This window comes from Prionailurus viverrinus, chromosome B2 (genome assembly GCF_022837055.1).
Source record: "Prionailurus viverrinus isolate Anna chromosome B2, UM_Priviv_1.0, whole genome shotgun sequence".
Taxonomy (NCBI): domain Eukaryota; kingdom Metazoa; phylum Chordata; class Mammalia; order Carnivora; family Felidae; genus Prionailurus; species Prionailurus viverrinus.
In genome coordinates, this window is record NC_062565.1 from 68,572,118 (window position 1) to 68,587,771 (window position 15,654).

Sequence of the window (15,654 nt, forward strand, 5' to 3'; positions counted from 1 at the left end):
TGTATTGATGCAGGCTATAATATCTTAAAGCAAGCACATATTTTCTGCCGATATTTTAAGTAGACAGTGGCAAATCTTGGAGGGAGAATGGAGAAAGGAGCTCAAGAGAAGAATGAAAATGCTTTGGATAAACTTAACTGATTTTACAAATCTGTCAGTAGCCGTTTCTCTGTATGTGGTTTTATCTCAATGAACATCAACCCAGCTGCAATTTTTGGAAGCTCACTTAGGAAAATCATCCAACAATTTTGGGTGTATTTAATAATTTCTTAAATATGCCCTTGGTACAATTCCTTTTACTTATTAAAGAATAGTAAACAAATCAAAACCACACTGAGATACCACCTCACGCCGGTCAGAGCGGCTAAAATGCACAACTCAGGAGTCTGTAGATGCTGGAGAGGATGTGGAGAAATGGGAACCCTCTTGTACTGTTGGTGGGAATGCAAACTGGTGCAGCCGCTCTGGAAAACAGTGTGGAGGTTCCTCAAAAAATTAAAAATAGACCTACCCTGTGACCCAGCAATAGCACTGCTAGGAATTTACCCAAGGGCTACAGGAGTGCTGATGCATAGGGGCACTTGTACCCCAATGTTTATAGCAGCACTTTCAACAATAGCCAAATTATGGAAAGAGCCTAAATGTCCATCAACTGATGAACGGATAAAGAAGATGTGGTTTATATATACAATGGAATACTACTTGGCAATCAGAAAGAATGAAATCTGGCCATTTGCAGCAACAGGGATGGAACTGGAGTGTGTTATGCTAAGTGAAATAAGTCAGTCAGAGAAAGACAGATACCATATGTTTTCACTCATATGTGGATCCTGAGAAACTTAACAGAAGACCATGGGGGAGGGGAAGGGGAAAAAGAAAGTTACAGAGAGGGAGGGAGGCAAAGCATAAGAGACTCTTCAATACTCAGAACAAACTGAGGGCTGATGGGGGGTGGGAGGGAGGGGAAAGTGGGTGATGTGCATTGAGGAGGGCACCTGTTGGGATGAGCACTGGTTGTTGTATGGAAACCAATTTGACAATAAATTATACTTAATAGAAAAAAAATAAAAGACATCTATTGAAAAAGAATAGTAAACAAAAGCAAAATTAACAAATCATTCCTTAAAACATAATTTTCAACTATAGTAATGTTGCTTTGTCTACAGTACACCCTTAGATATTTTATTACTTGATTAATAGGAAATAGACTCAAGTATTTGTCTGCAGAGATAACAAAATATTTTTGAACATTAGTGTACCAGTAGTATAACAAAGATAATGGCCTTACTGCTTACCAACTTTTCCAGTGTTTGCTGTATTTGTGTGTATATATATATATTTTTTTCTTGTGGTAAAAGTATGTAATATTAACCAATCCATTTTTAACATAACCATCATAACCATTTTTAAATGTGTGATTCAGTAGCATTCAGTATATTCACATTGTGCAATAGAAGAGCTAATTTTTTTAAGTACGTGCTTATTATTTTGTTCTTAAGTCCACTATGATGACAAGGGAACAAATACAGAGAGAATATGATGCACTAGTTAAAAGCTCAGAGGAACTCCTCAGCGCATTACAGAAAAAAAAACAGCAGGAAGAGGAAGCAGAACGGCTGAGGCGTATTCAAGAAGAAATGGAAAAAGAAAGAAAAAGACGTGAGGAAGATGAACAACGTCGAAGAAAGGAAGAGGAGGAAAGGCGGATGTAAGGAATTTATATTACTGTTTTGAATTGGAAGCTAACAGAATAGTAAATTTTTGGTGTTAATATTGGTTAATGAATATTCTTACTTTAAAACATTATGTTCTTATATTAAAACTAATTTTAGATAAGTTTTAAAATAGAAAACACAAGTTCATTTTATAATAATAACATAAAATAATTTTAATTATAATCTGAGTTTTGGTTAGACTCTTACACCTGAGGATTTCTTAACTTCTTTTTATAGCTAGGATTGTTGTTATTTTATAAACAATAAAAAGGCACTTCTACTTTTCTGCAGTTTTAAAACTGATAACTTTTTGGAAGGTTGCCACCATAGGGCAGACAGAAGAAGTGTTAAGAGTTGTTTAGTTGGAGAAGCAGGAGAGGGAGACGTGTGATCAGGACGTTGTAACTAGGGTTTATAACAAAGTTAATCTACAGATTTAAAGGTTATAGAATATAATTGTATTTTTTTGTTTATTTCAGAAAAATTACTGTCAGTAGAGTTAGATTTTATTATTTTCAAAGCTAATAATGCATAAGGCCAAGAGGTTAATTTGAGTTCTTATTTTGTAACCTTTGTTTATTAATAGTTAAATTGCCTTCTGATGGATTTCTTCAATAAATTTTTGAGGAGTTTTCTATTTTTTCATAGGAAACTTGAGATGGAAGCAAAGAGAAAACAAGAAGAAGAAGAGAGAAAGAAAAGGGAAGATGATGAAAAACGTATTCAGGTATGTATTTATTAGATAATCAGACTGAATTTGTATCAAAAGAGAATCTACAAAATTATAAAACAAAAGAAGTTGAAAACAAAACCTTGATTTGCTAGATAAGCTGTCATTGGTTTACCCCAGAGACAAAAGGCATTTTCTGAAGTGGTTATGGGAAGGAACTTTGGAAGTAGGGAAGTGACTTCAAATCCAGACTCTGTCGTTGATAGATACGGTGACATTGAACAAATCACCATGAGTGACTATGGGCTATAGTTTTTTCTTTGTGGAATAGGGATAAATGATAGTTGTGAGCATTAAATGAGTTGACACATGTTAAAGAATTTTTTTTTAAGTTTATTTATTTTGAGAGAGAGAGAGGGGAGAGAGGGAAAATCCCAAGCAGTCTCTGCGTTCCCAGCACAGAGCCTGATGTAGGCCTTGAATTCGCAAACCATGAGATAATGACCTGAGCCAAAATCAACCTACGGAACCACCCAGGTGCCCCTGTTAAAGCACCTAGAACCTAAGTGCGCAGTCCAGTAAATACTAGTTTGTTGTTATTGTTATTACACTTTATATACAATGAATATTCAATACAATGAATACAATACATACAATACAATACAATGAATATTCAATACAATGAATATTCACTTACAACATAATTATAATTTTAAAACTTTGTAGATACTAGTATCAGTAGATTAGGATTAAGATATTCTCTCCACCCCCATTTTTAATTTTTTTTATTTTTATTAAAAAAAATTTTTTTTTAACGTTTATTTATTTTTGAGACAGAGAGAGACAGAGCATGAACGGGGGAGGGTCAGAGAGAGAGGGAGGCACAGAATTGGAAACAGGCTCCAGGCCCTGAGCGGTCAGCACAGAGCCCGATGCGGGGCTCGAACTCACGGACCGTGAGATCATGACCTGAGCCGAAGTCGGACGCTCAACCGACTGAGCCACCCAGGCGCCCCACCACCCCCATTTTTTAAAAGGCCCATGTCTGAGAATGGTTGATCATATATTTGAGTTTCTGTTTGTCTTGGCTTTCATAATTCATCCTGAGCACAACCAGCACTTTAAATTCTTGACATCTGTCTAGGTCTTGGCGTTAATGTGATACCCAGGATTCTCATGTGATATTTGGGATACTCATGGTGATAGAATGGCAGAACTGTGGTTCGTCTACCTTCTTTTGGATTTGGGAAAGAGAGGAAGCATTAATTGTAACATAGAAGAGAATGGAGCCTCTAGAGACTTCTGGTTAAACAATATGTATCCTGTAGTAAGGAATTGTGTGGAGCAGTTTTAAGTAGTAATGGAAATGGTCAAGTAAACATGTGGAGAGAACTTGGTGAGATAGCTTTCTGCCCTTGGCAGGCTGAAGTGGAGGAGCAGCTGGCCCGACAGCGGGAAGAGGAATCTCAGCAGCAGGCGGTTCTGGAGCAGGAGCGCCGCGACCGGGAGCTGGCCCTGAGGATCGCCCAGAGCGAAGCTGAGCTCATCAGCGACGAGGCCCAGGCTGACCTGGTGCTCCGGAGGTACTGGGCTGCGGGGTGGGGTGTAGCACCCTGCTTTCTTTCCATCTCTGCTGCTTATTTCAGCATGAAGGGACCAGGGCAGTCGTATTCTTTAGGTCCTGATCTGTTTTAAGTAAAATCATTTTAAAATTACTTGTGTCTACTTTTATACCCAAGCAAATGAGACAGATGATTGCATCAAATTGTTAAACTATTGAAAAATAAAACTGATACTTCAGTTCATGAAACATCTCAACTTTTACTCTGAAATTGTCAAGGAATATTGTATAAAAAGTAAACATCTAATTTCTAGGTACCTGCCATTAAATACTGGCACAGAAATCAGTGAATATATTATAATCCAGTTTAATGTATTTGAGGTTGGGATTTATTATTTTTCTAATACAAATTTTTATTTAATATACACCCTAACATTTACAATGAGGAAAAATTTTACACACACATCATGTTTCTCAATAGATTTCCCTTTCCAAGAAGGAATATTTATGATACTGAAATGTATTGGCTCCCCAGTTTTCCAAATTATCTCTAAGTACTGAATTTTATTGGAGTGTGGAGAAGTATGGATGTTCTTATTAAAAGTTGCAGGAAGGTCTTTTTTCATTAAAAAAAATTTAGAATGTAGAAACATTCAGTAATTTGATTATTTACTTATAAAATCAGAGCATAGCTAGTTTGTGGGGTTCCCCTGTATGTAGATATATATGTTGTATAATATTGAGAGGCACATAGATTTATGTAACCGTGCTTTTCAGAATGTCGGAGTACTGTTGATGAAAAATAGTAATTAAAATGCAACCAACCACTAGATGTCGCTATGTCCTTGTGAAAGGAAAAACTTGGTAGGAATGGAGAGGCAGTGATTAGATTTTATTTAGCTAAAACAAAAGGATGGAAAAGAGTATGTTGTCACCTTTGTGCTTTTTCTACTAAGTGATAGTTTTGGGAGAGCTCTGGGGTCTGAACTGTATTTGAAAGTATATTATATTTAAATAAACTGAACGGGCCTGTCACACAAAGTATTATAGTAATTATTAAGCTCTTGGATTTGAGTCCAGTATTTGAGCTCTTTACTAACATTTCACCATAATTAAAATATTTTTCCGGGCTCTGGCTCTTAAAACTGCAGACTCAGCTCAGCTGCTCTTCTCTTCCTTGCACCTGTGTTATGTTGGAATGGCTGAGAGCCTTTGAGTGTAACTGAGTAGTAGCTGGGCCAAGCTCCTATGAACCAAGCTCCTATAGCTGCCCTCTCTGTGTGTGAGGAGGTACTGCAGTTGACCGAGCTGGCTTCATTACAGCTGAAGTTCGTTTCTAATACTCATTATTGCAGTCAGTATTGGTATTCATGGCCAAGCTTTATGTTTAAGCCTTCAAAACATTAAACTATATCCAGTTCCATTCCATATAATATGTATAAGATACTGGCTCATAAGCGGACTCCTTCTCATCTGCAGAAAGGTGCACTTCTTAGGGTGCCTGGGTGGCTCTGTTGGTTAGGCTTCTGACTCTTGATTTTGGCTCAGGTCATGATTTCACTGTGAGTTTGATCTCCACGTCGGCTTGGGATTCCCAAGCTTCTGCTTGGGATTCTCCCTCTCCTTCTCTTTCTGCCACTCCCCTGCTCGTGCACACATGCTTTCTCTCTCTCTCTCTCTCTCTCTCTCTCTCTCTCTCTCTCTCTCAAAAATAATTTAAAAACTCAAAAAAATTTTTTTTAAAAAGGTGCACTTCTTCCAAGGGTGAGTGGTCTCAGAGAAAGAGTGGATCATTCAGGACATTTAACATAAGTGATAAGTTACCTGTGGTTTATGTTAAGCAGAATTAGCTATGTAATGGGACCACTACTAAGTAATTGGGACATATTCAAGCAGTTATGACTTGAATGGCAAAAGAGTTAGTGTCAGTTTTCCTGTGAGACAGTTTCTGGGTTGGTGTCCCCTCCTCTGGAATGCCCCTTTAAGTTCTTTTCCAGGAAAGCTTTTCCTGACCCTCATGTCCTCATGAGCTCCTTCCCTTCAGAACCTCCTCGTTACTTTATACTCTGTACTACAAGCATTAGCACTTCATTATGGATGATGTCCTATACATATTTTCCATGTTTGATAATTTCATTGTACTCCATGGGCTACAAGTAAATGTTTTTGAATGTTTATTTCACCTTTGTTAGCACTGAATTATTTCTGACAAATTTACAAGTAAGAATTCTTCAAGTAATCCTGTTCTTCATATATAGTATGAATATGTCATTCTTGGGTTCTGTGGTGCATTAAAAATATATGCAAATAGATTCTGTTGCATTAAACAATTCCAAGTTACTTTTCCAGGTTGGATTCCTATCCAGTAACTTCTAAGTAAGAATTGTTTTCTACATAATATGTTGTAAAATATGATCTTAATCAATTAATCACACATATGATCCTTGATGCAAAGTGATGATTTCACATTACCTAAAATAATGAAATAATATTCACATTCTGTAAAAAAACAAGCACACTTCACACTATGAATTTTCTAATCTAGATGTAATATATTTGCTCTTTAATTTTCATTGAATGCCTTTAATATGCTTTTCTCATTTTTAATGAAAATTTTAAACATTAAAATTTTGAGTGATCTCAGATTAAATAAAGGTAACAGTTTTTTTGCTTTTTTTTTTTTAATCAGTAAAGTCATTGAAACAAATTTGGCACAATCTAGATTTTCACAATTTGGAATTGGTTTTGACATTAACTAAAATACATTATTTTTCACAGAAGCAGTGGAGCAAGACCCAAAATGACACCGTATGTCATTTCTCTTTTCAAAATTTGATTTAGTCATACAACCTTTTTTTTTTAACCTTTTTTTTTTTAAAGTTGTGGTTACTTTTCAGGAGAAATAGTTTCCTCATTGGAGTAAATTTGTGTTATTTTTTGCTTATATTTTATAAATACTATATATATTTTAATATGAACGTGCTTGCTCACAACTGGGACAATCAAATACTCCAGATGTTTTTATTCATACATAGCATTACCATAAATGCGACAGTTACAAATGCAAATTGATAAAGGAATGTTCTGTTGGTGCCATGAAATTTTGAACAGGACTTTGTAAAGTTCTGAACAGAGTTGAGTTGTCTCCTTTCCATACGGTAGTTGCATTTCTGGAAAAATTCTGTGAATATTAAAACCATGGGAAAAAAAAAACCCTGTATGTTTGTGTATATGTGAGTTTCAGTGGACATGCCAATGTCACATGGGACACTGGGCAGTTGTTCCTTGTGCTGGACATTTGGCACCCCTGGCCCTTCACCTCCTCAGATGCCAGCAGTATACTTTCACCACAGCATTGATACCACAGGGCACCAAAAATTTTGAAAACATCTCTGGGTGCTATTTCCCTCCATTAGGACAACAGCTTTATAGTTACTGTTTGAGCTGGAATTAAATAAGCCCCGCAACCAGTGTGTAAGGTGACTGTTTGCATATAGTTTGGGAAAATTAGAAGGAAAAAAGCACCTGGGTGCAGGAACCATTGCTGTCTAGTCTCTTTGGTGCAGCTCCTAGAGCAGTAATATAGGGTCAGGTGAGATGCTGAATCAGTAGAGATTGCCATCCAGGGTAGTGTTGGGGCATATGGAGAAATCTGTATATCATCAACAGGCCACATGGTAACGAGCTTAGAAAGGCCATGAATTCCCTTAAAAAACCTGCTGTGGCAAAAGAAATGGAGGAAAGTTTAGGAGAAAGAGATGGTAGAAACAGAGATGCTCTTGGATGCTAAGATAGAAACCTTGAGGTAGGGTGATAATAGAATTAAAAATATTTATTAAAATCATGCTGAGTTTGAAAGTTAGAAAATTCTGACTAGCCTAAATGGAGATTGATAAGTGAATTGCTCAATATATAATTTAATACATATTTCTGTTTATTACTTTGTATTTATTATCCTTGATTATCAGTTTTCAAAGATTACTTTTTCTCTGACTGTGCTTGCTTGGATAGTCCTCCTGTCAGCCCCTAATGTTCATTACAAAGAAAGAATTACAAAGGTCCTTTACTCCTTTAAATCAGGGTCAGAGCTCCTGATAGGCATCCAGGAAACTGCACCCTGATGCAAACATAACCATTTTCTTTTCTTATGATTTTTGTTGATGTGTAAGATTTTGAGGCTGCCAGAGTTTGATGAATAGAATTAGCCGTGAGAAAATGATTATGAAGGAAGAAAGAAAAACAAATAGGAAAATAAAATAATGAAATTAATGAATTGTTGATGAACACAATGAAACATCTATCCCATTTCACAGAATTAAACAAATATTAAGAAAAGTTATACTTCCCTGAGGAATAAAAGAAAAATAAGTTTTGCCTTCAGGAAATGTTTATCCTTGGAAAGTCAGAATACTTCTGGTGTTTAATTTAACAAGCACTTGGTGCATTTGAATTCTTTTATTTTTTTAAAGCATGCTTTGATTTAGAATTTTAGAGTTTAGAATATATCAAAGGTTAAACTCTGACACCATAAAATAGATCAGCTTGGTTTACCACTGTTATGCCTTGTCTAATTAATATTTACTAAGCAACCCCAGTGTAAAAACCCTTGTGTAGAATCTATATCCTGCCAAGTTTCTTGTGTGCATTTAGAACATGCTAATTATATTCCATACGTAAAGCCTGGCTCTCATGAGATTTTATCTGAAAGTTCCTCCTGCAAAAATGGAGTTCAGACAACTTTAACTGTATTTAAACAAAAATTGTGCTGTATTTTATGGTTATATGCCATCTTGAAAAGTATATTATAGACTTTTACAAAGTAAAATGATAGTGAATGGTTAAATCAATAATCCTGTTAAAACATACATTTTAAATTATACTTTTAGATCTTTTAGGTAATTTATATAGTTGTCTTTATAAAACTATGTTGTATTGTCATTTTTCTTATAGGGAACAGATGGCGAAAGAAATGTCAGAATATCTGAATAGGTTAGTGCAGTGGAATTTGGGGAAATGAGTGTCACCTCAAAGTCACATTTTTAAATCACTCTTCATTATTTGGACTGGAACCTGTTACATGAATAGTTTGTTCTTCCTTGCAAATTTTCTGTACAAGAAATGTCACTTCACCCTGATGCCACCCTAACAGAAAAAGCTAAAAACCAGGGTTCTTCTAAATCGGTGATACTCAGTGGGGAAACGGTTGGCATTTTGGATGGGACTGTTCCTTGTTGGTAGTACTGCCCAGTTTGTCACTGGCCCTCACCACCTCAGTCTCGGTAGAGGAACCTGTCCTCTCAAACGGAATGAAAGTTTTGAAACTCTCCATGGAGGTGGTGCTGCCCCACAGCCCCTGTCCCTTCCCTGGTGGGAATCTCTGTGCCTCCTTGAAGGGAAAGTAGAGAAAGAGTGTGAGAGTCTTTTCACCATAGCACATGGTTTAAAAACCACTGATGTAAAAATTGAGCCACCAGAGAATATGACTTCCCAGCAGGATCTGGTCCTTTATAAGAGGATATAAACAGGTAACGTTTTAACTGTCAGTTTTGAAGTTACAGAGTTAATTGAAAGTGTTAAAATTAATATATTTTTAAAAATCGGAAGTCAGTTTTGCTACTACTTTAGCATATCATTTTTATGATTGTCTTTGTAACAAACCTAAATAAGCAGTAAACTCCACCTTTACTTTACTATTTTAGTAATTCCAGAGATGGGGGAAAGCATTTAAATGCATTTCGTTCAGGTACTTGGGATGCTGAATATGTTTTTTAGCAGATGTATTTTTGTTTGACATAATATGAACGAAAAGGTAGTAATATTAAACCATATTTTAAGCAATAATAATTTGAATTCAGTGTTATTTTTTTAAGTATCAAAATATGCCTTATGTATATTGACACCTCATGGGTATTCTGACAATCTATAAAACTACATTATGTAAATTCACTCTTTTTCAAAAGAAATTAACAAAAACCCATATTAATTTTCAGCTGCTCTCCTCAAAAAGACTCTTAGAAGACCTAGGAAGAAAAGAGAATTTTTTTTTTGTTAGTTTACTGAATGGTGGCTTAGAGATATAGAAGAGTAAAAAGAATATTTGAATAATGTTAAAGCTTAATTTATTGCTGAGGGTAATAGAGAGACCTTGCTGACACGCAGCTGGCTCTTTTTGAGCAAAGCAATTAAGAAGAAAAAACTACATGGAAAATTGCCAGTCACACAGCTTATGAAAAGGATAGGTTCTGCAATAAATCTAAAACAGGTTTGAACCGTAAAAATGCAAGAAGAACTAACTGGCCACATATTCTTCTTTAGCCAGGCTTATATGTTACTAACAATCGTCATGTCTAACAGTTATTAAGTACATAGAGTGAAGTGTGCTATTTTTTATTCTCTACAATGAAAGAATAAAGAGGCCTTTTAAAGAGGCAAAAATGCCTTATTTATTTCATTGTTAAGCTTAATATTAAAGGAATAATTTACTTTATTTCAGGAAGAAGTATACATATTTTCAAATATCATTTCTCATTAAGTGGTAGTGTCTTGACTGCCAAGATTGCAGTTATCTTTCAGAATGTAAAATAATGAGAAAATATGACCTCATTTTCAGGTATTATACCTTGATCATCCCTCTTTAAGAGGAGATTTTTTTCCTCTTATGTGGAAAGAGGAAATGATAAAGGTGAAATTTCTGTGTGATACCTGAGAAGCAATATTTTAGTTCTTTAAAATTTAGTTCTTTTCATATTTGTGCCATCTTTCTTTTTTTTATGTCTTGAAATGTGATGTGTTTAAATTCTTCCTTTGTTACATTGATCTTACTTATAGCTTATTCTAAGTGTCTGCTGTGTGACAGGTGTCATATTTTGCTGAAAAGTAATGTTTATTGTTAACAGAAAAGAAGCTTCCAAGTTTTCTGAATAGTTATTTCAAGTTATGTATATAGAAACAAGTTGTAAGCCCGGAGTAGCACTGCTATGAAAAAGTTGAATTTATCCCATTTTATTTCTTAATTTATTTTATCTTTATATATATATATTTTTTTTCTTTCTTTTCCTCTCTTTCTTTCTTTCTTTTCTTTCTTTCTCTCTCTCTCTCTCTCTTTCTCTCTCTTCCTTCCTTCCTCCCTCCCTCCCTCTTACCAATGTTCCTACTATATTTGTGCCCTTTGAAATCTCTGTTATGCCTCATGAATTAAAACAAAATCTCTTCCTTTAATTAATTTTTTTTTTTAATTTACACAGGTCTATGTCAGCAGGTCCTAGTGTGAAGGGTTGGCCTAAGTGGGTGCTCATTAATGTTTGTAGAAGGAATAAAGCAAATAAAAGAAGGTAGAGTCAGGACTAAGACTAGGACTTTTAGAGTCAGAGCAATCTGGGTTTCAATCCCAGGTGCTACCATTTACTAGCAGTGTGGGGACCTTGGGCATAGTCTTTATCTCACTGCTCTCAGTCTTGGCTACTGATTTTTCTTTTTCTTCATCATGGTAAGTGTACTCTTTAATCCCCATCCCTTATTTCATCCAACCCCCACCCCACCACTCGGTTAACCATCAGTTCTGTGTAGTTAAAAGTCTGTTTCTTGGTTTGCCTCTTTTTCCACTTTGCTCATTTGTATCTTCAGTTCCAAATATGAGTGAGATCATATGGTATTTGTCTTTCTCTGACTTATTTCACTTAGCATTATACTCTCTAGATCCAACCATATTGTTGCAAATGCCAAGATTTCATTCTTTTTTATGGCTGAATAATTTTCCAGAGTGTGTGTGTGTGTGTGTGTGTGTGTGTGTGTGTATGTACCATATCTTCTTTGTCCATTCATATATCGATGGATACTTGGGCTGCCTCCATAATTTACTAGTTGTCATATTACTTGCTGAATATGAGGGTGTGGTTTTATCTTCTTAGAGAACTTTTTTTTTAAATTTTTTTTAATGTTTATTTATTTTTGAGACAGAGACAGACAGAGCATGAACGGGGGAGGGGCAGAGAGAGGGAGACACAGAATCGGAAGCAGGCTCCAGGCTCTGAGCCATCAGCCCAGAGCCCGACATGGGGCTCGAACCCACGGACCGTGAGATCATGACCTGAGCCGAAGTCTGACACTTAACCGACTGAGCCACCCAGGCGCCCCTTAGAGAACTTTTCTAAGTGTTCTTTAACACAGGGGTTTCCAGACTCCAAGCAGCTCTTTTAGCCCATCTTTCACAACTAATGGCAGTGGGTTGCAGTTTGGCTACTCACCTATGGACCCTGCATCAACCACATGCCCAGGGAGATTCTGAGCCAGTAGCTTTTGTTGGGACTTGGCCGCCTGTAGCTTCTGGTAGTCTGTGGGTGATTGTACTGTGAGCCTTTATGGCTCATAAACCATTAATGTACTTCTAATGATTTTTAGGAAATCAAGAGGATTTTCTTTCTGATTTTGAGGAATATATATAAATGTAGTTTTTAACATTAAGTGTCCACTTATCCATTAGTTGGAATACTTAAACTGAAGTCTGGGATAGGTCCATGGTACCAGAGTTTTAGAATCAGAAGTTCTGATTGAAAACATAATATGGCTATTAAATGGCACACTGGAAGATTTTAATTTACGTAGGAATCCTGTAGTATGCCATTCTTTAAACAAAAAAATTTTTTTTACATTTATTTATTTTTTGAGAGACACAGAGAGACAGAGTATAAGTTGGGAGGAGCAGAGAAAGAAGAAGGCACAGAATCTGAAGCAGGCTCCAGGCTCCAAGCTATCAGCACAGAGCCTGACGCGGGGCTCGAACTCACAAACTGTGAGATCATGACCTGAGCCAAAGTTGGATGCTTAACTAACAGAGCCACCCAGGCGCCCCTGTAGTATACCATTCTTAATCTCACCTGTTAAAGATACAAAAATATATGGTTTTTTAGTAGTTATTTCCAGTTCTCAGACTTAGATTCACCTTCTTGCCCCTTTAGTCAACATGTCCTTTGTGCTTCTATTTTAAACATGTAAAAATATATAATAATTACAGAGGTCCTGCTGTACAAGCCACCAAGGCAGCTGCTGGTACCAAGAAATACGATCTCAGTAAATGGAAATATGCAGAACTACGTGATACCATCAATACTTCTTGTGGTAAGTGTATGGAGAAGATGAAAAATTGGGAAGCTCCATGGCTAATAGGTAAAAAAGAAATACTTAGACTGGAGCAAATTTTTTTCTTTTTTGGCATATAAATTAACATAAACCATTCTCTTTGTTATTCTCACCTTGAAATAGTGACCTAGTTTACTCACAAAGAAAGACTTTATGTTAAATTCATTTTGCCTGTCTCTTATATAGGTCTAAGAGGGAAAACAGAGAGAAATTATGATTTGGTCTGTATTAATGACTGACCCTTCTGATGGTATTCATAATACTTAAATATCTATATATCAGAGTCTTGACCTACATATGCAAAGTAAAAAATGGCAATGCAGTGCTTTGTTTTTAAAGCAGTTTTTCTTCCAACAAAGCAGTAAAATACTATATCCATATGATTCTACATAATTATGTTCTTGTTTAAATCACAGTGTTTGAGTTTAGGATGCTATGCCTATGAACTCAGGTGCCATAAGCGTACAGAACTTGTTATGTTTTCTCCCTCCTCACTGACTTTGTCTGCATAATTACAAACATAAAAAATCTGTTGGATTTAAATACACCTTGCATTTGAGCACAGTGACTCTGACTTTGGACAAGTGACTTCACCTGTCTGATTCAGGTTCACTCATAAAAGACTTATTTATTTAGCCCAGCGTTCTTACGTAGAACAAATGGTATAGTAATAATGCATAAGAAAATGCTCTGTAAATGTAAAAGATAATATTACTGTAAAATGCTCATCTTTATCAATAATATGCTTACTTTTGATTTTGTACTATTTAAAAACAAAAAATGTGTTTTATTATATGTGTAAATATATATAAGTTTATGCCACAGAATAATTATGTTAGACAACTAAATTAGGATGCTAATTCCTTTTTTGGTGGGGGGGTGCTTTTTCTGTATAATCCATAGATATTGAGCTCCTGGCAGCTTGCAGAGAAGAATTTCACAGAAGACTAAAAGTGTATCATGCTTGGAAATCCAAGAATAAGAAGAGAAACACTGAAACAGAGCAACGTGCTCCAAAGTCTGTTACTGATTATGGTAAAAACAAATCTGTACTTTTAAATGCTCCAGAGTATCTATATATAAATATATGTAACTATACATAAGACATTTGGGTAAAATATATAATACAGATTTTCTTGTACTGTGCAGCTGTGAATCACTGAGCCTAACACAACCATGGTGGCTTATCTTTCATAGCATTATTTCTATTAATATGTCTTTAAAGTCATATTTATTGAGAAGTATTTGAATTTACTTGTTAAGTAAACTCTGGAGGTAAGAATATTCTTGTCTATTCTGAAGTAGTTGTGCAGTAATGTTGTAAATATGTATTTTTTCACATATACGTATATACACATGCAGAACGATTATATGTGGAAATGTAAAGAGTTTCCATGTTTAATGTCTTTATTTAAAAAGTATCATTCCCAATACTTGACAGTATAGTTTCACAATGCATGACCCAAGTTGGCTTAGAAAATGAACTCTCAGTTAGTTATATTTTGCCTTCCTCACTATCTTCCAAGTAAATAAAAGAAAGCAATGTTTGATTAATGTCAATTAAGTGGTACAATTTTAGTATTTCCAAGTTGTTGCAAAGAATAGATTGAGTAAAGGAAGTAATTGTTAATTAGATGTAAGTGCTAGTGATTGCTTGGTGGGGGTGGGGTGAGGGGTGGGAGTGGTGGTGGTGGTGATCAGTCAGAATATAATGCTCTGGAAGGGCAAAGAGAGAGAACCCAGAACTAAGAACTGGCAGTTTGAAGGCCTTCTACACAATTATATTCTTGTGACCACCACTCTCTTCTCTAACTTATAGATTTATCTCTGGGATTTGAATATATCAGGATGATTCCATTACCTGTTTACTGTAACAAGTTTCTAACCACAGTTTCCTTTGTTTTCTAAAAATGTGAATAGGCTATTCCGTTTAGGTATAACCTTTTTAGCGTTATGTTCTAATTATGGCTTTTAGCTGATAGGTGTTTATTATGGTTTTTTTTCCCCCAAAATGTATACATTTGAATGATTGCACTTCTTAAAACAAGAAAAGTAATGTTGTAATATAGGGCACATATATTTTTAATGAACACACAAATATTTCTTATAGTTTTAAACCAAACTTTGGTACTGTACTCATCCAGCTTTACCCCCAAAGGGGCAAATGATACATGGCTTACCTTGTGTGAACACACCTTACTGAGTATGTTCTTACACTGTTTCCATTCATAATAATACTATTTGGAAGAACAAAAGAGGAGATTAAGAACATTTCCCAAGAGTCCCATGTAGGTATATGAACAAATTTATGGAATTTTATGTGAACACACACTCCACATGTATGTAGCCTTTGGTTATGGGACATTTTCAGGATAAAATGTAACTTCTGCTCTGAAAGTAGTTATTGTTTTCTTTATTTTTTTCCCATGTAAAATACATTCTGACACAGGAGTACAGTTAAAAGGAGGTGAGGTGTACTACGATACTTCTAACAGCTCAGTTGAGAAAATTCTGTACCTGGGTAGTTTCCTAGAGGGGTAGGTAATAAACCTTTAAAAGGAACTACTCTGTAG

At 35.6% G+C, this 15,654-nt stretch overlaps 1 protein-coding gene across 4 annotated transcripts in view; it reads left to right on the plus strand.

Moving 5' to 3' along the window:
* Nucleotides 1–15,654, plus strand: part of MYO6 (myosin VI) — a 147,233-nt gene that overhangs the window by 122,987 nt on the left and 8,592 nt on the right. For all 4 annotated transcript variants that reach the window (XM_047858979.1, XM_047858981.1, XM_047858982.1 and 1 more), the window contains exons 26-30: nucleotides 1,500–1,708; nucleotides 2,364–2,442; nucleotides 3,808–3,968; nucleotides 12,957–13,060; nucleotides 13,985–14,116. In XM_047858979.1, coding sequence (XP_047714935.1) covers nucleotides 1,500–1,708; nucleotides 2,364–2,442; nucleotides 3,808–3,968; nucleotides 12,957–13,060; nucleotides 13,985–14,116 — 685 coding nt within the window. The remainder of the gene's footprint in view (nucleotides 1–1,499; nucleotides 1,709–2,363; nucleotides 2,443–3,807; nucleotides 3,969–12,956; nucleotides 13,061–13,984; nucleotides 14,117–15,654) is intronic.